This window comes from Diceros bicornis, chromosome 27, assembly GCF_020826845.1.
Source record: "Diceros bicornis minor isolate mBicDic1 chromosome 27, mDicBic1.mat.cur, whole genome shotgun sequence".
Classification (NCBI taxonomy): Eukaryota; Metazoa; Chordata; class Mammalia; order Perissodactyla; family Rhinocerotidae; genus Diceros; species Diceros bicornis.
The window spans coordinates 38843544-38868435 of NC_080766.1; the positions used below are offsets into that span (position 1 = coordinate 38843544).

Consider the following 24892-nt stretch of genomic DNA (forward strand, 5'->3'; position numbering starts at 1 on the left):
GCCTCCGAGTCCCCAGGGGCACAGCGTTCCTGGAACAGCAGGCCAGGGACAGAGCCGTGTGACAGCGGGCGCGGAGCTAGGTCCCGGCCGGAAGCAGCCGGCTCCGCCCCCCCGCTCCCCTCCCCTCCCCTCCTCCACCTCTCCTCTCTCCCCTCCCCTCCTCCTCCTCTCGCTCCCTCCCCTCCTCTTTCCTCCCCTCCCCGCTCTCTTTTCCCCTGCCCCTCAGCTCCTCCTCCCTCCCCTCTGTCGTCTCGCCTCCCTCCTCCCCCTGCTCCTGAAGAGCCCGCCGCGAAGGGGACAGGCCGGTTACTTCCTCCAGCGACGGCGCGGAGCGCAGCGTAGCCGCAGCCCCGAGCGCCCGGAGCCGCCCGCCCGCGTCCCGGCGTCCCGGAGCGCCCCTGCCCGCGCGCCCTCGGCCCCGCGCCCCGCCGCGCTCGCCCTCGCCTTCGCCCGGCGCGCCCCGTGGAGCCCGGACCGGGAGCAGCCGCCGGCCCTGCCCGAAGCGGCGCGGTAAGAGCGGGATCCGGGGCGGGCGGGCCGGCCGAGGTGCCAGCCGGCCAGGCGCGGGCGAGGGGGTCCGCGGGGACCCAGAACCCGGGCGGGGGAGGTGGGTAGCGCCGAGGTCCGGATCCCCGGACGCAGCTGGGGGCAAGGCGGAGTGGCGGCTACTCCTAGGATTCGGGAGTCGCGCGTCCGGGTTCCGTTCCGCTCCAGGTGGCCCGGGGCAGGGCGCGGGGTGGGCCCGGCCGTGACGCGCGGAGCCGGCCCGGACCCCCGCGAACTTGGGCCGCGGCCCCGGAGTCGCCGAGCCGGCTGGGGCGGGCGGGGCGCGCTTGCTCGTTTCACTTGCTTTTGTTTTTAAAAAGAAACGCGGGCCTGGTGGGGGCCTCCTGCCAGTGGGTGCCCCGCGGACCTGATTTCGCACGGGGGCTGGGGGACGCAGGAGAGGGTGTCTGAGGGTCCCCGGCGCGCCCGGGTTTGCTGGTGACTTACTGGAGCGCGCCGGGCCCGGGTGGATCTGGGGCGCCCGGCGCCTAAAACACCTGAGAGGCTGCGGCTCGCCAAAAACGCGCGGGGCCTCCGCTCACCTGCTCGGCCATGTCCTGGGCCCGGCCGGGCGGCGGGCGAGGGAGGCGCCCTGAGGGTGAGCTGGGACTTCTGGATCGGGGCCCCTCGGTCCTGCGAGGCGAGCATGAGGAGCCTGTCGGAAATGGAGATGTGGATGCGCAGGGCTGCCTTTATTTTCCCGTTCTTAAAGCATTTTGAACGAAGGCATAACAGTGAGCGTTTGTGCGTGTGTAGGGTTTTATTTTATGTTTTTAAGCACGAGACTTTTTTATATTGGCCTGTATTCAATTTCAGGGTAGCCTAAAATAGTAGTTGACGTACTGCTTATTTAGAAAGTAAAGAAGTGAGCAGTCCCCTTTGGAGATAGGGGTAATTTATTTTAATTCACCAGTAAGAGATTATGTTTATTCCGGACAATGGAAGCGCCTGTTCACTCTCTACCTGGCCGCACCACCACCAGTCAGGGAGATAAATCTCCAAGTGAAGGTTTATTAAAATTATGAGTAATATCACAGTAGAGTAAATGTTAGCCCCGTGCGTCCTGCAGGGAAATATTGAAACACTCATTTATGGACTTAGTCATTCCTCTGTCTAAATTGATAACTTTCAAAGGAAAAAGCAAAGCAACCCTCAAAAATGCATTTCAGGTTTGTTTTTGTTTTCCAAATTTACCTAAATACAAACATAATCTCACATAAGCGATCACTTGTTCTAATAAGGATACAGTTGTCTGGCAAGTTCTTCTTGTTTTAAAATTTAACAATTCTCAGCCCTTATATTTCTGCCATTTTTTCTTTTTTTGTTCCAAAGCAACACCAAAAGGATCCAAATCTGAAATTGATTCATGTGAGAAACTTGGCCTGTCTGCCACCTTAACGAACCGTGATGAGTGAAATAAGTGAACTTAAATTTGGTTAGTGCCGTCTGCCTGAAACCGTTGGTAGAACACTTTGATTCTACGTGTTTTTTACGAAACAAATTAAAAGCTGGACAACAGAAGAATTCTATTCTGTAGCTAGTAATTACAGCTCTCTATGTGGGAGGGGTAGACTGCCTTTTCTCCTGGTATTTGTCCACAAAAACCTGACAAAGCTTTTCCACCTCCTTCGGCATCCATTCTCTGCCCATCTCTGTGAGGCTGGAAAGCATAGAATAAAGTCAGCAAGCTGGCTGCAAACAGGATGCAGAGAAAGTGCTGTCCTACTGCGCTCTGGATGGGTGATTGGCAACAGTGAAGATGTTTTTTCATTTTGGTCTTCTGTTGCAGGCTTGTGTATTTAATCGACAGGTAATAGGACCTAGTTCATCCAGACAAATGACATGAAGCTCTAAATTAAGGAGCATTTCACATGGTGAAGAGGAGTGAGGCGGGGCCTGCTCTAATCATATCTATATGCTATCTCTGCTCTGTAGTGATGTGGGGGAAGGGCCCATTCCTTACCTTTCAGGTTGTCCTGGCATGTGGAGGAGCTCAGGATTAGGGCCATACTCCACAGGGATTTGGTCTCACTCTGCCCCGAGGAGCCCCCGCAGTAGCTGTGTGATCCTGGGCAAGTTACCAGAGATCTCTGGGCCTCCGTTACCTCACTGTAAGATGGTATAACATCCACCTGTCAGGGTTGTCAAGGAGGTGGGAATGGGTGACCCCCCAGCTTGGGTTTAGCTCTTAGGGAGCAGGATTCTGTCAGGGCAGCCAACAGTAGTAGTGCAGAGTGATTCTTGATCACCAAGTGGAGGTTCTGAGCAAATGTGGCCTCTTGTGATCCAGGACAACCCCTCTCCTGCCCTCCCCGAATAGGGCTGTTATTTATTGCCACTGCTTTCCAGTGTCTCCTGGCCACCATGATGGTTACCCACAGTGAGGGTTTTAAGAGCCCTCTCCAATGCCTCTGGACTCCCTCTGCGGCAGAAACTCTCCTCCCATGCTGCCTCTCTAGCCAAGGGGTGTGTGTGTGTGTGTGTGTGTGTGTGTGTGTGTGTGTGTGTGTGTGCGCGCGCGCGCGCGCGCGCGCTTGCGTTCTTGGGAGTTCTGGTTTAGCCATACTGTTGATGATAGCGAAAAAACAAGAAAGCACAAACTCAGCCTGGTTACGGGAAAATATGCTGTTTGCCACCTCCAGTAAGTTCCATCAATTGCACAATATTTTAATTACTCAAAGTTCTTAGTTGTAAGAGGTGGGAGCACCCATTGGAGACCACGGGGGTGGGCAATTATGGGTTACCCCGTAAGGCTTCCTTATAGGCCTTCAGTTCCGTGGCCGGGAAGCCCCCTTTCTCACTTATTAATATATAACCTACCCAGCCAAACAATTACATTTTAGGGCCCCAAATAAGTTTCCAGTCTATTACAGCACTGTCCAATTGCAAGCCACGTACGTAACTGAATTTTCTAGTAGCCACGTTGAATAGAGTGAAGTAGGTGAAATTCATTTCAATATATTTCAGTTCACCTAGTATATTCAAACTATTATATAAACATGCAGTAAATAGGAGGTTGTTACTGAGGTATTTTACTTTTTTCTACGAGGTCTTTGAAATCATATGTGTATTTTACATTCAGAGCACATCTCAGTGCCCCAGCCACGCTCCAGATGCTCAGCAGCCACCCTGGTCAGCACAGGTCTGCTTACAAACCCAGAGTATCAAAGCAAGTGAGACAGATCCGTGATGGGAGTTGCTTCCTCTTGAAGAAGTGCACAGCTGAGCAACACGCAAAGCAGATGTATTTTGAGCTCATGTACTCAATGCAGGAGGATCTGGGACGATGCAAGAGGGTTTGGTCTGAGGCACTGGTTCCCCTTGTATCTCCTTCCTGGGAGTGTGCATCCTCACAGCTTGGAGAGGAGAGGGGGCCTCCGTGCCTCCTTCCAGTGTGCTTTCCTGGATCTGGTCCCCGGAAGCTGCCAGGGGCCGGTCACCCCGCAGCCCCCATTAGGTTCCCAGATTGAGCTGACTGCTCCCATGCAAACAGAAGGTGGCCCAAGGCCTGCCCGGCACCCACCCCCAGGCCCACCTCTGAGCCCACCGTGGAAATAGCAATGAAAAGCAGCTCCTCCCACTCCTGTCATGGAAAGACACAGGCTCTCTTGCTTGGCTCACCCTGCCAGGCTCCCTTGGGAGGCTCTGAGCAGCCAGCTGGAAAGGGACATTATCTCCGTGCCTCATATCTAAATGGAATTCAGTGGAGAATCAGCATTATTCTTTAACTAGTTAAATAGCATACCCTTTGTGAGAAGGGCCTTTTAAATAAGAAGGCCTTGCAGTCGGTTTTGCGTGACCTGTTATGCTGGAGAACTTGACAGACTCGGCCGGAATCAAGTGTTGATGCAGCCAATGAAGACATCTTCAAAATGTGCTTGATTTCTGGCCTCTCTGACTCTTTCTTTATTTATTTTCCTTTTGCTTCTTTTTTTTTTAAAGATGAATGATTTTGGAATCAAGAACATGGACCAGGTGGCCCCCGTGTCTAACAGTTACAGAGGGACACTCAAGGTAAGTGAATAAGTCTTAATTAAAAATTTTTTTTTAAATTGGAAAACTCAGTCTCTAGGAGAGAAAACATATGCTGGGTCCCAGAAGACTGGTTCTAGCCTTAACTTTTTAATTTATGGGCTGTGTGGCTCTGGACTGTTGGCTTAATCTCTCTGGGCCTCAATTTTCTAGTCTGTAAGATGGGTATCCTGGTGTTTGTTCTACTTGTCCTCCAAGATGTAAAACAATTTAATTTGTAGATGGTGAGGCCTTTGTAGTTAATTTCTGAGGCTCCTACCAGTGAAAAATCCTGTGATTCTCCATAGATCAGAGCTGGAGACGCTGCCTTTCTATCCACCCAGGAGTTTCCTTGGATGTTGGGAAGGCTGTTTAAGAACTAAAGGGAAAGAACTTACAAGGCAGGCAGACCCAATGGCTGCTGCTGCTCCCATCAGAAGGGGCAATGCCCACTGGGTTGTAGGCAGCCTGTTTATGTAAACCAAAAAACAGATGAAAGAGGAAAGAGCCTTTTCTGCTGCGTAGTAAACAAATTTCCTGTCGCTTCTGTCTTAATTCCTTTTGGGAACATTCTTTAGCAGCACAAACTGATAATTTCCCATTTGCCTTCTCCAGATATGTGAGCAAGATCTGATTGTTTTTTAGTGTGGTGTGGTAGACGTGTTTCAGAAGCAGTGATTTTAGATCAGCCTCCTCCGAGCTTACTGTTTTGTGTCATAACGTATCTCTGGCAAGTTACATTTTCCTTTGTCTGTCATTATGGGGTTGTTTGTCTGATAGAGACGAAAGAGCCAAAAATTGGCACAGGCCTTTCTTGAGTCTTATGAAGGTCATCAGGCTTCAGGCTATGAGTTTTCTTGCTCGATTTGGTCAGACATTTTCAGCGTGGCAGACGCTGTACAAGAAATTATGGTATTAAGTTTGAAACCAACTCGAGAAAGAAAAATTCTGTAAATTAAAAGAACTTGATGACGCCCGTGTGACTTCTGGATTTGGAGAAGAAACAGTTGTTGCTGAAATTGGTGTGTTGAAATACGCAGCAAGAATTTGTATTGTCTTTTGGCTTCCTGGTTTTATAAAAAGAACTTAGAACAGTCAGGAAAGGAAATGCATTTCTTTGTCACCTGGACAACACTAGTGGGAATTTTAAAAATTGATTGGATATTTCACCCAAATTAGCCCTGCTGTTATAGTAGATTATAAATCTGAGGAGTATTTCGTACTTGATTGGTTTTCCCCTCATGGGCCTTAGGACATCAGTTGGACATCATTGCCCTGGGTTGCAGGGGGCTGGGCTCCGGCATCATTGGGACATCATTGTCTTGAGTGTTTTGGGCTGAGCTCCAACTTCTCTCTGGCCTCTTATGTAATGCGTCATTCATTGTTCTGCATTTCTAAAAGGAAAGCACACAAACCAATTTTATTTGTAAATGTGTTACACATTTTTTTTTATTGATGACTCAACAGATGGGTCATTGTGTTACACATAACATGGGATTTCCAGCTTATGTTGGAAAAATATAAGCTTTCTTCACTTTTTTCCCTCAGCAAGTTAGGCAATGATGAATCAAGACTTTATCTGTTACTTATAAAGTAAGTCTTACTTTAAAGGCTCTTTCATTCATAAATGTTAGATGAGATTATCAGAAATCGGCACAGGGTGAGGTCTGTATTTCTGTGTCTCTCTCCTCTTTTTTCCTCTCAGCTGTACAGAGTTTAATTTTAAACCTATTTCCTTTGGAAAACTTGCCTCTCAGTAGATGCCTAGGGGAAGAGGTTCTTTTTAATACACTTTACTTTTATAAAATTAAACTTTAAGGAATTTTCTCATAAGTATTACTATTTTGTGAACCATTGGAATTAATAAGGAAAAAAATCTAGTTTCAATAAAGTGTTTCATGCTAAACGTTTAAAAGTAAATGCTTCCCCAGATAAAGTAATTTATTTCATTGTTTGACTTTTGATTTTAGTTGTCATTTGCCTTTTTTTTAATAATTTTATTTATTTATTTATTCCTGCTAAGCCCCAGTAGATAGTTGTGTGTCATAGCTGCACATCCTTCTAGTTGCTGTATGTGGGATGCGGCCTCAGCATGGCCAGAGAAGCGGTGCGTCGGTGCACGCCCGGGACCCGAACCCGGGCCGCCAGCAGCGGAGCGCGCACACTTAACTGCTAAGCCACGGGGCCGGCCCCAAGTCGTTTGCCTTTCGTTTTAACTGCAGTGAGCTAAAACTGTCTTGCCAAGGGTTATTGTTCTTTCGTACACGACCTGACTCAACTTCTCTCTGATGTAGCAGAAGGGCCAGGGGTTTGGACCAGGTGGTCTCTGAGGTCCCTCCCAGCACTGTTCTTCTAAGATTCTATTATTTTTAGGTTTGTTTATTTAATTTATTAATTTAAATTGATTAGGCCATTGAAAATGACTTCGGAGTGGTTCTGACTGTGTGAAGTTGATTAAATGATCCTTTTGGTCCCTTGGACCATCTTAGAAGTCTGTTCAGAGTACTGACTGGTCGATTCCACGTGTGGCTTTATAATTGCCGGTTTAATCTGGGTATATTGGTAAGGTTACCCGTGGGCCACTTTTAAAATAGGTAATTGAATAAATTTTAAGTATTATATCTCGGTTTTCTCTTCCATCTGTTTTGCAGCGCCAGCCAGCCTTTGACACCTTTGATGGGTCCCTGTTTGCTGTTTTCCCCTCACTGAGCGAAGAGCAAACACTCCAAGAAGTGCCAACAGGCTTGGATTCCATTTCTCATGGTAATTTGTTACTCAGACTTGACAAATTGGGCACAATTTCCCTAAGTAGTCCAGTTCATGTAAAGAGATGACGATTCATCAGCTACAAATGTTGGTATCTTGAATCTTTGGGTGTGAAAAGTCATATGGAGGCTCTGCACCTGGGAGAAGAGAGTTTTCCTTCATTATGAGCGTGATGATTCTGGTGCTTCCCCTGCCAGACGCACCCCAGTGAGAGCAAACGCCTGCTGTTAACAGATTGCAGGGGCTCCTCTGAGATTTCCGTTAGGGTGTTTTCAACACTGCAGCAAACCCTGGCTTCGTCTCCCAGATCCACTCTGCCAAGCAGACCAGTGGTCGTTAAAAGGCACCCCAACTTTTCATTCTGGGTTCACATTATTAGTTAGATCATCCCCCTCCTGGAGTTTTAGGGCAACAAATTATTCTTGCTTAATCTTTAGCCATCTGTATTTACTTCTGTAGTTCTTAATGTCATTGTTTATTCTTTTTAAAGGAATAGCACGTCAGCTAATGCCTCTGCAATTACTGTGATAGTTGTAGTTGGCAATATTCCAGAGGTTACTTTGTCATATGAAGTTCATGCTAGAAAATACAGCCCAGAAAATTAATTAAAATACATATGCTTACGTAAGCTTACCATCATGTGACAGTCATTTATCATTCTTGAGATTGCTAAGGGAATCCAGAGATTTTTTTTCAATAAAAATTGAAGGTGTGGGCCAGCCAGCTGGCGTAGTGGTGAAGTTCGCATGCTCTGCTTCGGCGGCCCGGGGTTCACAGGTTCGGATCCCAGACACAGACCTACACACCACTCGTCAAGCCATGCCATGGTGGCGTCCCATATACAAAGTGGAGGAAGATGGGCACGGATGTTAGCTCAGGGCTAATCTTCCTCAAACAAAACGAGGAGGATTGGCAACAGATGTTACTCAGGGCCAACCTTCCTCACACACACACAAAAAAAATTGAAAGTGTGCTGACTTTACAGGTGCTGAGTGCTATGTGCTCATATTATACTTGAAGTCTCCTTGCTTGCTGCTTAGTTTAATGGAAGTAACTTCCAAATCATGCGTTTGCAATCCCTTAAGCCTTCTGACCAAAAACTGTGCAATTTCTTTCACTGTCTAAAAATTTTAAAATCGACTTAGATAGAAGTTTTACCTAGACATAACTGCTTTATGAAGTTTTGTGAAATAAAATTAGAGCTTTATTTTAGATGTTTTTTATGAGTGTAGTTATGAGATGGATAATATTTTCTCCATGGCATTCAAAAAATTTATTTGGCTCCTATGTGTACTCTTTTAAGGAATTATGTCAAGGTTTGAGATCAAAATTGTTCTTTCCTAGAAACTAAGATTTCTCCCCTAAATTCTCCATCTGATGTAGCCGGCTTGACTTCCTGATGTCCCCGTGGGTTTCTTTCTAGACTCAACCAACTGTGAATTGCCCCTGTTAACTCCGTGCAGCAAGGCTGTGATGAGCCAAGCCTTGAAAGCGACCTTCAGCGGCTTCAAGAAGGAGCAGCGGCGCCTTGGCATCCCGAAGAGTAAGTGCTGCTTTTCAGAGCTGCTTTTCTGAGCCTGTGTTGTACCAGATGCATGAATTTGAACACGAATTTGGCTGCAATTGCTCGAGATGACTTAGTTTTTAAGCTTTTGTTTAGGGCGTCTTGCAAAGAGTGGCAGCGATGTCATTAAGCTGAGCCAGTTTTTATTTCACCCCAGTCAACTGAACACTTAATCCAGCACTGTTGTTCGTGGCTTAGACTTTTCCTGGGTGTCTTGCTCATTTCGTTGGTCCTTGGTGGCACACCTGGACTTTGTGGGTACATCAGGAGTGATTCTGGTCTCACTTCCATTTTTTTCTCCTTGTGTGTTCTGTCCTTTCTTCCCTCCCCAATAGACCCCTGGCTGTGGACTGAGCAACAGGTGTGCCAGTGGCTTCTCTGGGCTACCAGCGAGTTCAGTCTGGTGAATGTAAATCTGCAGAGGTTCGGCATGAATGGCCAGGTGCTCTGCAACCTGGGCAAGGAGCGCTTTCTGGAGCTGGCACCTGACTTCGTGGGCGACATTCTCTGGGAGCATCTGGAGCAGATGATCAAAGGTACCAGCTGATGGTCAGGGAGAGCCGTGGCAGGGGAGAGGGGTGGGGTGGGGGTGAGGATCAGTGGTCTCCAACTAAGGGGTCAGCATTTCAAGTGAGTGGGGGAAATTACCTGAAAACGCCACTGGAGTGAGTCAGACGTGGGGCAGTGATTATAGACTTTGAGTTCACTGAAGTACGTGTGTGTGTGTGTGTGTGTGTGTGATCAAGTGTAGCCACAAGGCAGTAGCCTTAGTCACTAACTCATTCGCTGTCCCCAGATGGCATTCGTCAGAGGAGTACATGTTGGCTCAGATATGGAGGCCAAGGATTCCCATGTTTTGTGGCTCACCTTACAGAACCAAAAGAAAGAAGTCAGCCTCAAGGAAAGGGAGCCTTTCTTCAGATACACTCTGTGAACTTTACAGCAGATTTTCCTAAGTCCAAATGGAATCCAGCAAAGAGAAATTTTTCTGATTTTATGTTTTTAAACAAGTGCAGAAGTAATTGGTAGATACATTTACTTACTGACATATTATACAAAACGTAGCCATTGAGCAAAAGAACTCTTATCAAATAGAGAGAGAGTCTTGATTTAGACCTTAAAAGAGCATTGAGATCAATGTTAAAAATACATTGAGTTAAAAAAGAAAAAAATTATAGTGAGGGATCATTTAAGTTAAAAATATAAGAAAATTAGCCCCTTTGTAGAGTTCAGGGAAATATTCCTCGTTTAATTGATTTTAAACACTGATTCCAACTCTGTTACAGACTCGGAATCTTGAAAAGACCTTAGGATTTATCTGCCAGCTCTTTTTAGTTATGGCTTCTGAGGGCCAGGGAAACTTATTTTTAAAGACCCTCAAATTTTCCCTGAGCCTGGACAAGTCTGATCTGACGAGTTTCTGGTGAATCTGTTTATTGGGAAGTTGGGACTGTCTTGCCATGACTCGGGGTGTGAGACTGGGTGGGTCCGGATTTGGGGGTGTGTGTGTGGTTAAGTGTTTGTAGGAAGTAGGCATTCACAGAGAACGCTAACCTTTTCCCTTTCAAAATTCCTGGGCACACGTGTACCCCGTTACAGACTCCCACACCGCTGTAGCCATCTCTTTTCGTAGCACACGCCACACCCTGGAGAAATTTGCAGGATTTGAAGCAATGAACCATAAGCCTCACCAGGGCAGGAACTGTGTCTGTTTTACTAATCTGCTGTATTCCCAGCCCGTGGTACAGTTGTTACTTCATAAATATTTAACTATTTGTTGACTACATGGATGAATTAAATACACCGTCTAGATCTTTCAAATTATGCAATAGAAAATTTAACTTCGCCAATGGCAGCATTCATTTTGGACAACTTATTCTAGTTATTAGAAAAATGTGTTTCTCTCTCTAGTTTTGGAAAAAGCAGAATGACTTGGAACACCACAGGATTAAATGTGAAGCACTAAATGCATTTAGTTATTCTAAAATAACCATATAACTGTCATTCAGAGAGTAACTTTTTTTCTTGGGTCGTTTTAACCTCAATTTGCAATCTTATGTTTCCTGTGTCTATTTTTCAGAAAACCAGGAAAAGACAGAAGATCAATATGAAGAAAATTCCCACCTCAACTCAGTTCCTCAGTGGATTAATAGCAATTCATTAGGTCAGTCCAGTGGATTCCGTCCTATAAGAGCTTGGTGTTAAGTCTTCCTGCTAGATTTACGGAACGTTCGAAGGCACAGTCTAGACCTGTGCTGTCCCATATGGTGGCCACATGTGGCTCTTGAGCTACGAGCACTTGAAATGTGGCTGGTCCACGTTGAGAGGTGTGTTAATATAATGCCCACCAGATCTGAAAGTCTTAATGTGAAATAAAGAATATAAAATATCTCCTTAATAATTTCTGAAATATTGATTATACATTGAAATGATAATTGATATATTAGGTCAAGTAAAATATTAAAATTAATTTCACCTGTTTCTTTTTACTTTTTTATTGTGGCTACTAGAAAATTTAACATTGCACAAGTGGCTCACGTTATCTGCATTGGCCAGTGCAGGTCTAGGCTATTCGTAGAGCGAGGGGCAGAAAGAAGCAAGCTGATGGCTGTGGTCAGATCTAGTATAACAGATAAGCGGTGGCAGGCACAAGAAGTGTGTAGAAAGCAATACTAATTTGCTCTGAGCTTTGGAGTTGAAAAAGGTGTCATGGAATTTGGGTCCTTCCCTCTGGTCATTGACACTGGTGACCGTAGGTTGCAGCGGGTCCCCCCACCCAGCATGGGGAGGGGTGACAGGAGATGCTCCTTATGAGTCGCATACTGGGTGACAACTCCCTTAGTCTGAGCCTTAGTTCCCCCGGAAGCTGAAAGATCCAGGGTCCCCTGTCATTCTGAGTGTCACGTGTAAGAACTTGATAAACCAGAGCTATAAGAATATTAACGTTGAGGCGTTGCATCCTGGGTCCAGAGCAGCAGGCATTTTGGAAAAAGGCTTGTTGGCTGGGTATATGAATGGTTGAGAAGAAGACGACTTCGGGCCAGCCTTGTGGTGTAGCAGTTAAGTGCGCGCGCTCCACTACTGGCGGCCCAGGTTCGGATCCCGGGCACGCACCGACGCAGCGCTTCTCTGGCCATGCTGAGGCCGCGTCCCACATACAGCAACTAGAAGGATGTACAGCTTTGACATATAACTATCTACTGGGGCTTTGGGGAGAAAAAAAGGAGGAGGATTGACAATAAATGTTAGCTCAGAGCCAGTCTTCCTCAGCAAAAAGAGGAGGATTGGCATGGATATTAGCTCAGGGCTGATATTCCTCTCACAAAAAAAAAAAAAAAAAATGAAGACGACGACTTAGTGGAAAATCTGCCCACCGAGGGTTTGCAGAGGGCTAGAGCGTGCAGAACTAGTTCCGTTCAATCTGGTTTGAGCACAGAGGGTCTCTGGTTATCACATAACTGTTGCTGATAGCTCTGCCGTCCGATTGTTCCGTCCAGGTTTTGGTGTGGAGCAGGCGCCGTATGGGGTGCAGACGCAGAGTTACCCCAAAGGCGGTCTCCTGGACAACATGTGTCCGTCGTCTTCAGCGCCTGGTGTGCTCGGTTCTGAGCAGGACTTTCAGATGTTCCCCAAGTCTCGGCTCAACGCCATCAGCATCAATTACTGCTCCGTCACTCAGGACTTCCCAGGCAGCAGCCTGAATCTGCTCACTGGCGGGTCTGGTAAGATGGAAGCTTCCAAGCACTCCTTTTAACAAGGCTGGTGGTTTGATTTCCGGAGCCACAGTCAGACAGTGAGAGCTTCTTTATCCATGTGTCTTCTGTTCAGCCATTGGACTCCTCCATGTTTTAAGTGACTTAAGTCACCATCACAGACGATTGGTTTGCTCAGCAAGCATACTCCTAATGTCTGGGCATTGAGGGTACTGAGTAAACAAGACACAGTCCCTACTCCTGGGGCTAGATTCCCCACCCAATGAGATATTTGGGAAGACAACGTAGGAATGTGACATGTCTTTTTTTGGAGATGTATAAGTGCAGTGCGCAAATCTCAGGTTGTACAACTGGTTGAATCTTTGCATATATACACCTGTGTAACTGCCACTGAGATGGAGACAGAGAAGTTCCCAGCACCTCGGGAAACTTCCCTCATACTACTTCCCAGTAGTGGCATCCCCTACCCCAAGAGGAAGCCATTGTCCTGACTTCAATCATAGATTAGTTTTTCCTGTTCTTGAACTTCATATGAATGGCATCATACCGTATGTTTTCTTTTGTGTTTGTCTTTTGGTCATTGTGTCTGAAATCCATCCACGTTGTTGGGTGTGGCAGCCATTGGTTCTTTTTCATTGCTGTGTAGTATTCCATTCTGTGAAGCTACCCTTGATTTATCCCTTCTACTGTTGATGGAAATATACTGGTTGTATGGTATATTTATCATAAGGAATAAGCACTTCAGTTGAGGAGCATTATGAAAAGTTGGAGTGATTCTGCACCAGCAGGGTATCTGGTTGAATGGGGGTGGTTGGCAATGATGCGGCTGTTGAGCCCAAGACAACCTGCAGTTATTTATTAGCTGTGGCGCTGGACATTTCGTTGTCCTGGAGGAGTCAAAGTTTGTGCCTGGTTGTCCTTGCCAGGGAAGCCCAGAGACCACGAGTCCTCCGAGAATGGGGCTGACAGCTTTGAGAGCTCGGACTCTCTGCTCCAGTCCTGGAACAGCCAGTCATCACTGCTGGATGTCCAGCGAGTGCCTTCCTTCGACAGCTTCGAAGACGACTGCAGCCAGTCCCTTTGCCTCAATAAGACGGCCAGGTCTTTCAAGGATTACATCCAAGAGAGGAGTGACCCCGTGGAGCAAGGCAAACCAGTTATACCTGCAGCCGTGCTGGCTGGCTTCACTGGTGAGCGTGCAACCCCGGTCTCCCCGTCACCTCCCCTGTGCCCCGCCTCGCCGTGTTGATCAAGGGTGTTTCTAGTTGAAGCGCATTGCACTTATACTCCACATTTTATGCATGGGGTGTAATCTTGAATCCAGGCGAGCTGTATCCCTGAATCCTAAAAGGCCAGCCTCCTGGGAATTTTCATGTACCCAGAGCTCAGAGGCGTGGATAAACATCGCCCACTGCCCGATTCCTCACCTGGGACGTGCTTGGCTATTCTGGAGAAGAGGAGGAGCAGGGGACAGGCCTGTGGAGGCCTTACCTCTGACTCACCCACTCCAGGAATTTCAGAGAATGTAAACTGGCTCGGGAGGGGCGGCAAAGCCAGCCTCAGATAGCACAGATAGCCTGTGTGCCTTCTCTCGCTTCTAAAACCCATCTTCTTTTTAAGGTTTGGGTGAGAGCTATTCTAGGCAAAGGACAAATATTAAAGCTGGTTTTAGAACTGGATATTTCCAGTGCTTTAGCAAAAATACCGAGATTTTTTTTTCATTGCTTCTTATGTCCTTAAATGTGCTTTTTTCCCATAGTTTGAGCATATAGAGCCACTGGGGTTGAAAAAATACCTACTTAAAAAAATCTGATATGTTAAAGTAAGAGTACGTAGGCATCCGTTTTTTTCTGTCATATAAGACAAAGAACCACAGAAATGTGCTGAGATACACAGAGCATGTGAAAACCGTTGCTGTTTTCATACACAGCAGTCAGGGCCTGATAAGAAAATAAACAGCCGTGGTGCTGGTGGTTTTCATTTCAATATCAGTTACTGTTTGTTGACCGTCAGCTCTGTGGTTAACCTGGCATGTGGTCAGTTGGTAGCCCTAGGACAGCCTAGCACGGGGGTGGAATTAACCCATTTTACAGGTGGGGAAATTGGCTCAGAGGAAGACAGCTCTGTGTGGTCATATGGTGACCCAGATCTGCCTGGTGCCAGAACTCCTGTCTTTTGTGCTTTGTGCAGCAAAGCCGTATCGTTGACAGCCGTGCGTCTTGGGGCACAGCTCTGATGGGCGTGTGATCTGGGGCAGGGCACCTGGCTTCTGAGCCAGATTTTATTTCTCGTCGTTAAAACAGCACCACACAAGGCGGCCGTTCTAAATATTAATCGAGAAAAAGGATATGAAAAGCACTTTGCAAAGCATAAACCTCTCCAGACGGAGGCTATGAGGCCGTGGATACGACCCCAGGTGCCCGAATGGCTGTTGAGTAAACCGGGTCCTGGATTAAGCAATTTACCCACCGTCATTTGGCAGGAAAGCTACCCCGTGGGAGTCCATGCATGACACGCCTCCTTCTGTAGTGAAATGCCCCTTTGACCGCCCCCACCCCGGCCCACTGGGTGTTTCTAGAAATAAACCTTGAAAGTTATTACATAAGGAGCAATTAAACAGGATGAGGAATTTTAAGGCCAAGAGTTGGTGGCCCTGCATTTTTTTCCAGAAAGACCAAACCCAGCAGTCAAGGGCCCAGTGACCTCTTTTCCAGGAGCAGGAGGCGTGGAGGAGACCTCGTATTCAGTGGCTAGCCTTATCCCATTAAAGCATTTAGTACTGTCACCCGTACCCGGGATTGCCCCTTCACGTTGGCACCCAGTCCAGGGTTGGGTCTCGCATTCCTCAATCCGTTTGTCTCAGCAGGATAACTAAAGCCTTTGCGTGTTTTAAATCTGTAAAAACGTATATCCCGTCCCTCTCCCCAGGCAGTGGACCTATCCAGCTTTGGCAGTTTCTCCTGGAATTGCTCTCTGACAAATCTTGCCAATCGTTCATCAGCTGGACCGGGGACGGATGGGAGTTCAAGCTCGCTGACCCCGATGAGGTACGGCCAGAGCCGGGGGAGTCAGTCTCTGGGCTCTAGAGCCTGGTTCCATCACTTGGGGTTCATAGATTCAGTTCTCTGGGCGCAAGAAAGGCTTCACCAGTACAGATGAGAACACATCTACAAGAGGCCTTCCTGACTGTTGGGACATTTGAGGTGCAGACCTTGCTTCTCTGAGACACATTTAGTGTCCCCTAGGGGTGCACACAGGCATTGGGGAGGCTTCACCGTCTTGCTCCATCACCGAATAAAAAGGCGCAAGAGGTAAACTGAGGCTGTCCCCTGACCATCTGAAAATGCCTTAGGAAATGTGCCTTTTTCCACTGGGGAGTGGAGCCTCTAGTAGCCCCCCGCCGCCCGCAGGCTGGGCTTCCGTGCTTCCCAGCTGAGCTTGGCAGAGCTGCACCAGCCCCGTGGGGAGGGGGAGGGCAGATCTGACACCTGCCCTCCAGGACGGCATTAGGGAAGCCCTTGATCTCTGGCACCAGTAGAGTGCAGTCCGTCACCTCCCCAATTCCCTTGGGAAGCAGCAGCACTGAGGAATGGGTAACATCATGTGGCTCAGCATCCCACTCAGTGGGATTAATAAGCACTCGGTGGTCGGAGTAAGCACGCAGGAGGTGGGAGGACACAGCGTTTCCCTTGTCTCTGGACCCCCCTGATTCTGAACCCTCGGCTCCTGGGAGTTTGTGCTGAGCGAGAGGCTCCAAGAGCCCCGTCCCAGACAGAGCTGTGGGTGGGGGCACCTTGCTGTCCCATCTGCGCCTCAGAGGAACTGCCGAGGGAACAGCCCTGGCATATGGACTTACACAGATTGCACCTCTGCGGTCCTGTGGTCATTGTCAGGTTCTCCGGGTGCTCGTGCATCAGAGTCATAGTTGGGGGTAAGTCATTCATTTTTTCTTAATTGCGAAATTGAATTTTACCCTTTTCCATGCGTGTCCATCGCAGGTGGCCCGCCGGTGGGGAAAGAGGAAAAACAAGCCCAAGATGAACTACGAGAAGCTGAGCCGGGGTTTGCGCTATTACTATGACAAGAACATTATCCACAAGACATCGGGGAAGCGCTATGTGTACCGCTTCGTGTGCGACCTCCAGAACTTGCTGGGGTACACGCCCGAGGAGCTGCACGCCATCCTGGGCGTCCAGCCGGACACGGAGGACTGAGGCCATGGGGGGCTGTGAGTGGGGCCGTCCTGACCGGCTGCTCCCAGGACCCTGAGAGGCGGGATTGACCACGTCCAGGAAAGTCCCCAAGAAGCAGTGGCCTTATTTCATCCGAAACTGCGATTCTTCACCCAAAGCAGCACGGTCGCTCGCTTCTCGAGCCTGCTGGCGGGAAAACGCTATTGATGATGCTATTTCATTAAAATGGCCGAGAAGGAAGCGCCTGGAGGCCGTCCTGGCTCCAGCGGGCTGTGTGACAGGATGGTTCAGGCTGTTGGATATTCTCCAGGGAGTGAGCATGTCGCGGACACGCACGTGTTTTATTTTCTTTTGCCTTTTGCAACCAGGAATCGCAAACGCAAAAGCGGTCTCTTTGTTTCAGAAGGGTAGGAGGGGGCAAGGAAACAATCATGCCGTTTCAGAAGTTAGTTTGTATATATGATTGTAATCTTATAACTGTTATCAAAATCCTCTAACAGTCCTATTTAACAGAAATTGTATATTGTAATTTAAATAATTATATAACTGTATGTGAAATAAGAATGCAGACAGCCAATGTTTATTCCATTTTTCCAGGAGCACAGACAGCATTTTGCAAACATTTAATCTGCCAAGGGCAGGCTAAGAGAAGTTGTAAAATGTGTGTTATTTCCATTTAATATGCCGACAGGAATAAGGTCGAAGAGGGTTAATCCCTGTTTTTGTTGTTTTGTTTTGTTTTGTTTTGCCTGGGTTATTATCTGGCAAGGACTTTGTACATTTGGGTATTTTTATAAGAAACTTAATGTTATTATCTGGGGGCACAATGGCCTCTCTGTTTTCTCCTTTGATTGTAATGTAAAAGCTATAAAGCAGTATTTTTCTTGACAAATGGCATATGTTTTCCATTTCTATGCATGCCTTAAAATCAGTTTATACACAAAACTTATTTTATTTTTCAGTTCAATTCCGTTTCCCCAACAACTCACCTCCCCGACCAGCATTTCCTCCACCTGCCCCCGCCCCCTGCCCTGAATTATTCTGTATGATGAAAATAAGAGTACTATTTTTGGAAATATGTGACTCCTTTTCAGAGATCAGGAGGGATTCACGTAGCAGCTATTTTTACTGCGAAAGTAATTCACTGGAAAAAAAATGTAATTTGTAAGAAAGCTTTATTTTTATCTCAGCTCCATGTAAAGTTAAACATATTGTACAGAGCTGAAGATTTGGGGGAGGAGGAATCTTTATGAAACCTCGTGGACATGAGTGAAGTGTGATTCATCTCATCCTTGTTCACCTCTCAAGTCTTGGGCTGTCTGGGTACCATGCTGCTCTTTTCTCATCAGCATCCACAGCAAAAGAGTTTTTGGTTTTTGGTTTTTTTATTGGATGCAGATGGTCCAAAAGCATAGGGAGTAAACAGGATGAGAAAGAATGCGTTGGAATAGTTCATCTGAAGAAAACGTTTTGACCACGATGGAGACTTTTGCAGTTGTTTCGAAGGAGCATGGTGGAAGTGTGTATTCCTGGCCTTTGTACATGATCAAGTCAAGTTGGTGTCAAAATCGGACATGCTTCATTAGCAGTGTAAGAGGACACTCAGACCAGTGGCTGACATCTGTACAGAAGAACCGTCTGTAGAGTGAGATGATGGGATCGGGTGGTAGGGCAAGCTGGGAAGAGCACAGCCAAACTGAGACGATTCTGACTCAATACCCACACGAGACAGTTCTCAGTATCTCTGAGCACAGGATGTTTTTCTCACGCAGGCCCTGTTGATCTCTCGGACATCTGTTTATAACATCAACGGACATGTGACCAGGAACATCTTGTTGCAGAAAGAAATCTCAGCCATCGGCTCATTTTATATGGGGTTGAGCCACATGAAATTGCCAATATTTGACTTTTTATCTACGAAGTTCGCAGTTTCACGTGGTTCAACCTAATAGTTAAGGAATCTAAAGTCCATTATAAACCTCTGGCATGGTAATGAACAAAACTTAAGTATAAAAATTTTGTAATTGGGCCTTTTCTTTCTCAAATAATAAAGTATTTTGTTTATATAAACAACTCCTTGTAAGAGTTCTCTTTCTTCCCCCCCCCCCCCCCACAGCGTGGAGGAAGTGGGGTGAGGATGTTGAGCTCAGATCCGTTGTCTGCCCAGTAGCTTTTGGTCATTGAGAGTCATCTCCGTTTAACTGATTTTTCGTGAAAGTCACCCAATAAATCATGACCAAGCTGGAATCACCCATGAGTCCTTCCTAAAGGAATTCCTAAACAGTGTTCTTTAAAGCAAAAAATTCTTTTAAGAAAGAAGATTAGAATAGAAAGAGTCAGGGGTCCTATCTCTGCCAAGAGTTTGGCAGAGAGAACTGAGAAGAGATTTTGGGGTATTTACATTAAGAACATTAGGATTTGGGGTTCAAGGACTTTTGTCATCGAGGCCACAACTCTCCCAGTCTCCTGACGTTGCTGAGATGACTTAACCAGAGATGAGGGTGGTGGTCCTAGGACATGTGTTCTCAAACGCATTCTCAGAACTCCTATTTTTCAAAATTAGTGAGGACACCAGAAAACTTACTTGGATTATATCCGAGGTGTGCTGGAGCCAGCTCACCATGGGCTGGTGAGAGCTGATGGTGCATGTCTCTTCCCAGATCTGCATCAGTGACATGTTGGTAGTTTGAACGTGGTGGTGATGAGAGTATTTACACCATGGAAATCAGCAAACACTACAAATGAGAGCTCCCCCATCCCCTTCAGGGAGCTGGTTGTTAAACATTTACCAGCACACCATAGGTCGTCAATGTTTACCATATTAGAAAATAAAACAACTTTAAAAATATGATTCATTTTTAAAATAACATTACATTTTAACAAACATTTTTATGAAAGATAAAAAATTGAGAATGGCATTGTTTTACATGTTTTCAAATCTCTTCTTTGTCTGGTGTAACAGAAGAGAGCTGGATTCTTACACCTGCTTCTGCATTCAGTCTGTCGGGATATATTTTGATTGAGTATGTGAGGACAATCCGGCCTCATAAATATGTGCTTGGAACAGGGAGGAGTACTTTATAGCTCTTCCAGATAATTGTGGATATTGTTTTATACTACACCAAAACTGACAAATGGTAGTTTATTAAAGGTTAATTGCAGTTGGAATATGAAACCATATCAATAAACTTTCCTATGGTTATAATAAGTTCCGTTGGTCTATCTTACCCTTTGAATGGCTGTTTTACCCATGGTGACTGTGTAACATCATGCGTTAGTCATTCGGAAAATATTGCCTCAAAACGGTGACACATTTCAGTATGCAATATCAAATGATCACATTAGTTACTATCACCACCCATTTCATCAGAAAAGTACTGGGAAGCTATCAAGGCCACGGTGGCAGATAGGAATTTTCAAAAATTCAAATTTTCACTTGAAAGCTCAAGTTTTATCATTGGCAACAAATACTTGAAGTTGTTGTCTTTGAAGGGCTAGACTCATTTCATTTATTTTCAAGGAAATATCTGTCAAATCCCCAAGTCTGAATAGACATTATTTGCCAGTTGTTCTTCCAAGTGAAAATGGCGTTCATGAATAAAGTGGTTAGTTTAGCTGGCAACTCAAACGCACAGCCCTGCTTCCCAGGACAACCAATCTACCTCAGCATGCAGCAGAAGTTCTTTATGGGTATTTTCCAATGTATTACCCAGAAATTAAAAAGATGTGTATTCAATTATTAATGAAATTAGTTTTTACTGCTTTATGAAGGACATTTTTAAATGAAACTGGTATTTTTTTCCTGCAAGTACATGACGGTGAAGAATGCAGTGACCACTAGCACAGGTTGGTGCTAAGGCCCCATTTTACCTACCTGTGCTTTTGTGCCATCAGTGCAAACATCAACACAGTAAAAAAGGCAAAGATATTAGTATTTTACAAACCATTTTGACCTTGAGGATGCCCCCACAAGCATGTCAGAGCCCTGTGGTTGTTTGTGGGCCTCATTTGGAGAACTGTTCTAGAAAACAGAGAGGCTCACCCAGAACAAAAGGGGTGGAACCGGGGCAAGGAGGTGGGGAGGAGACGAGGGAGGGAAATTTCTTCTTTTGCTTTTCTAATGCAGTGGCCATACTTCCAATCTTACCCTTTCATAGCCAGTGAAGCATTTTTTATTTAAGCATAAAGAATTGTCTAATGTTCCACATGATAAAATTCATTCATATAGGGTGAAGTGGATACTCTCAAAGTCTTTCTACCATCCTTCACTCTGTCCTTTCCATGGTCCACTCCAATTTCCAAACCTTTTAAAAAAAAAAAATCAGAAAAAAATATACATTTTACCACGATTTTTACAAAAAATTCATTTTCCCTAACATAGTCAAAACTGAAGTCATGAAGAGATGAGGTGCATGTGGCCTGTCTTTCAGATTTTGCACAGGGTGGGGAAGAAGTGAAATTAAATTGCCTTTAGCTCACCCCATGTCCCGGTTCTTCCTCACGTGGGGCTGAGAACTGCAAACGGTGGGCATCCACAGCAGATAATGATTCAGAGCCCGACGGGGCTGCTCGGTTGGGTGTGTGAGGCACAGGATGTGGGGGCCAGAGGAAGTGGAGAGGGGATGGGGGCAGGGAGGGGTAGCAAACTGTTTCATCACCTCTTTGGAAACATCAAGTAAGTTGGCAGTAGGGTTTTTTGTGCTTTGGAGCCAGACCTGGTGTGTGACCTTGAGCATGTGTCTTAATCCTCTGTGCCTCAGTTTCCTCTCCATAAAGTGGGATCATTGGGTGGCAGTGCGTGGATAAATCTGTCGTTGGTTTCAGAGTGTGGGAAGTCAGTGACCTGGGGGACTTCATGTAAGCCATGAACAAGCATCCCAGGAGGGGTCTGCAAAGAAAATACGACTCCTAACGGTTATGTCTCCATTTTCACAAGAAGAAATCCAGGAGGAATGTGGGGGGTTGGACGAAATAGGTGAAAGGAATTAAGAGGTACAAACTTCCAGTTAAAAAATAAACAAGTCATGGGGATGTAATAGACAGCATAGGGAATATAGTCAATAATATAGTCAATAGCTTTGTATTATGACAGAGGGTTACTAGACTGATCGCGGTGATCATTTCACAATGTATGTAAATGTCGAGTCACTATGCAGTACACCATAATGTACTAAGGAACTAACATAATATTGTATGTCAACCCTATACTTCAATTAAAAAAAAGAAGAAGAAACCCACGCACTGAGTTTAGTAATAAAGCTGGCACTTAACTGAACCAGGACCCAAACCCAGGACTTCTGTTTCCTGATAATGTTCTCTCCCCATGATAACCACAATACATTTTGTTTAAAACATTGTAATCGCTACCCAGGGGCTCTCCCAAGCTTCCAGTTCCTCCTTCTGTTCTATTTTAACTAGAGTGCACAGATCTTGGTTTGAATTTTAAATTATCCACGAATCTCCCATCCAAAGAACACACAGTCCTCATATATGCCACAACTGGCAGCAGCTAGTTTAGTTTGAGCAGATGGGACAATCTCATAATCTGGGCCAGATGGTAATCTGTCTTTTCTGTAAGAGCAAAACAGAAGGGTGGGACTCGGAGCCATGGAGGGGGAAACCCCTTATTGTGTAATTCTCTTGTAACTCCTGGACAGAGTTTGAACATGTGACACTGCCTTAAATCGAACATTAGGGGAAAGACTATATTTGGTCATAGCTGGTGTGATGACACCTTCGCAACTGGAATTGACATGGCCTTTGTTCACATGCTATGGATGGCAGAACAGCCCAGGATTGCCAAATCTGACCCTCGCCAGCTGTGTCTGTGTTTATGGGTTCATGCTCTGTACACATATCACCAGGGCTCAGCATCCACATGTGTGTTTGCATGGCATAGGGCCAGAAATGCTGATTCCTGGGAGCCTGTGGCCTGGGTTGGCTGGAAGATGGAGTGTGGGGTTCGGGGGAACAACAAATGGTAAATAGAAAATTTGAGCTCTCAAGCAAAAAATATTGTGTGCCAGTTGCATAAAGCCTATGAGGAACACCTTTATCATTTGCTGGTAAACTCCGCCTAACTGGGTATTGAAGAGGTTATTTTTCATCACAATGTAAATATGTAGTTAATAATAGTGAAATATGGTACCCTATGCAAGGCTCACTTTCACCTGTCATCTCCCTGTGACCCTGGGAGGTTGACTTTATTATGCTTGTTTTACAGATGTGGGAACTGAGGCTTGGAGAGGTTAAAACTCTACATTGAAACTGGAGAGTTTATCTGGACCCATCAGTGGCCCCTGATCCACTGTGCCTGTGGACTCTGGCTTGGGGGTAGTGGAGGGCTCAGGGGGCTGCAGTCCAGCCTCTCAAAGGCTGCCACCCTCCTCTTGCCCCATCTGTCTCAGGTAATTATCAACAGTGCTATAGGTGCACTTTCCCTTCCCACCCTATGGATGAAGCCAGTCTTCCATCATCCTAAGGACTTAACATCTTGTTTATAATTCTCAGGTCCTGAGCAATCAGAACAGTATTTTTGATCAAATTTGCATGACCCTGAGGCTTCTGTCTTCCCAAGCCACGTATGGACCTCAGAACACATCCTGACAGTGGCTCCAACAGTTTGGTTAACTTTCATTTATTCGTTTTTGTTTTCCTCCATCAGTGGTTCATCAGCCACTCATTTACAAGCAGTTATTAAATGTCAGCAACTGGAAATAGACAGATCACTGAAAGCCAGACCCTCCAGGCTTTCTAGGAGCCACTTTTAGTGAAGGAGCCCAAGAGTAAAGATGGCGAGAACATGTGAGTTCCACCTAGAGCGGGTCCCAGGGCTTCAACTGCATCTGCGGTTGGAGTTTATAAAATAACCATGAACATTAGTGTGGCATTGCAACAAGAGAGGACAAGGAATCAGCCTTGCTGGGGGCTGTGATAGGTGTTGGGGGGGTCCACAGGTCTGCTGAAATGTCTCTGTAGTCAGCCCTACAGTTGGGATTAAGATGAACCTGTGTCCTCAGAACACAGATGCATGCACATAATCACACACACATGCATGTGTGCACAAACACACACACTCACACACGTGGACACACTCACACACCCATACATCACACCCTTTGCTTGCCTCACCTTGGCCGTCTCTGGTCCTCCTTCTCTTGGTCACCACATCTCTTACCTTCTCTTCTGTATCAGTTTCCTATGGCAGCTCTAACAAAAAAAGAACACAGACTGTTTCTTATAAAGTGATTGTCTCATAAAGTGATTTTCTCACAGTCTGGAAACCACAAGTCTGAGATCAAAGTGTTCGCAAGATTGGTTCCTTCTGAGGATGGTGCATGAGAATCTGTTCCAAGCCCTCTCCCTGGCTTGTAGATGGTCATCTTCTCCCTGTCTCTCTTCTTATAATCTTCCCTCTATATGTGTGGTCCAAATTTCCCCTTCCAGAAGGACAGCGTCCTATTGGATTAGGGCCCATCCAAATGACCTCATTTTAACTCGATTACCTCCAAAAAGACTCTATTTGCAAATAAGGTCACATTCTGAGGTTCTAGGGGTTGAGACTCCAATATTTGAATTCTGGGAGAACATAGTTCAACCCATAACATCTCCCAACACTAAATAAGTTAAAATCAGCAAAAGTGGACCCTAGGGACATCAGTCATCCAAGTGGACTTGGATCAGTTGTAAATGTCTACTGCAAACTCAAGGGCAACTACTAAAAATTTTAAAAAGAAGTATGATTGATATGCTGAGAGAAGATAAAAAAGAAACATATAAATTGCTCAAGTAAAACCATAGAATTCAGACAAAGAGTTAAAGACAAATAAAAAAGAAGCAGAATGAGGACAGCAAAGAGAAAACAGTGCTATCTATGGTAGGTACTAATCCACATATGTCAGTAATCACATTAAATGTCAATGGTTTAAATACAGGAATTAAAAGACAGAGACTGTCTGAGTGGATTAAAAAACAAGACCCCTGGGCCGGCCCCGTGGCTTAACGGTTAAGTGTGTGCGCTCTGCTGTTGGCGGCCCGGGGTTCGGATCCCCGGCGCGCACCAATGCACCGCTTCTCTGGCCATGCTGAGGCCGCGTCCC

The 24892-nt window shown here is 46.0% G+C and overlaps 1 protein-coding gene across 2 annotated transcripts; it reads left to right on the top strand.

Annotated features, from left to right (window-relative positions):
• The first annotated feature begins 361 nt into the window (after positions 1 to 361).
• Positions 362 to 17685, top strand: ETS2 (ETS proto-oncogene 2, transcription factor). 2 transcript variants are annotated; one of them, XM_058523110.1, is made up of 10 exons: positions 362 to 510; positions 4489 to 4560; positions 7209 to 7320; positions 8747 to 8866; positions 9223 to 9423; positions 10968 to 11051; positions 12385 to 12609; positions 13527 to 13790; positions 15529 to 15647; positions 16599 to 17685. In XM_058523110.1, the coding sequence occupies exons 2-10, from the start codon at positions 4489 to 4491 to the stop codon at positions 16812 to 16814; spliced, it is 1413 nt and encodes a 470-aa protein (XP_058379093.1). In that variant the 5' UTR covers positions 362 to 510; the 3' UTR covers positions 16815 to 17685. The 2 variants fall into 2 exon arrangements, with proteins under 2 accessions (XP_058379093.1, XP_058379092.1); XM_058523109.1 differs by lacking the exon at positions 13527 to 13790 and having other exon boundaries at positions 452 to 510.
• The last annotated feature ends 7207 nt before the right edge of the window (positions 17686 to 24892 follow it).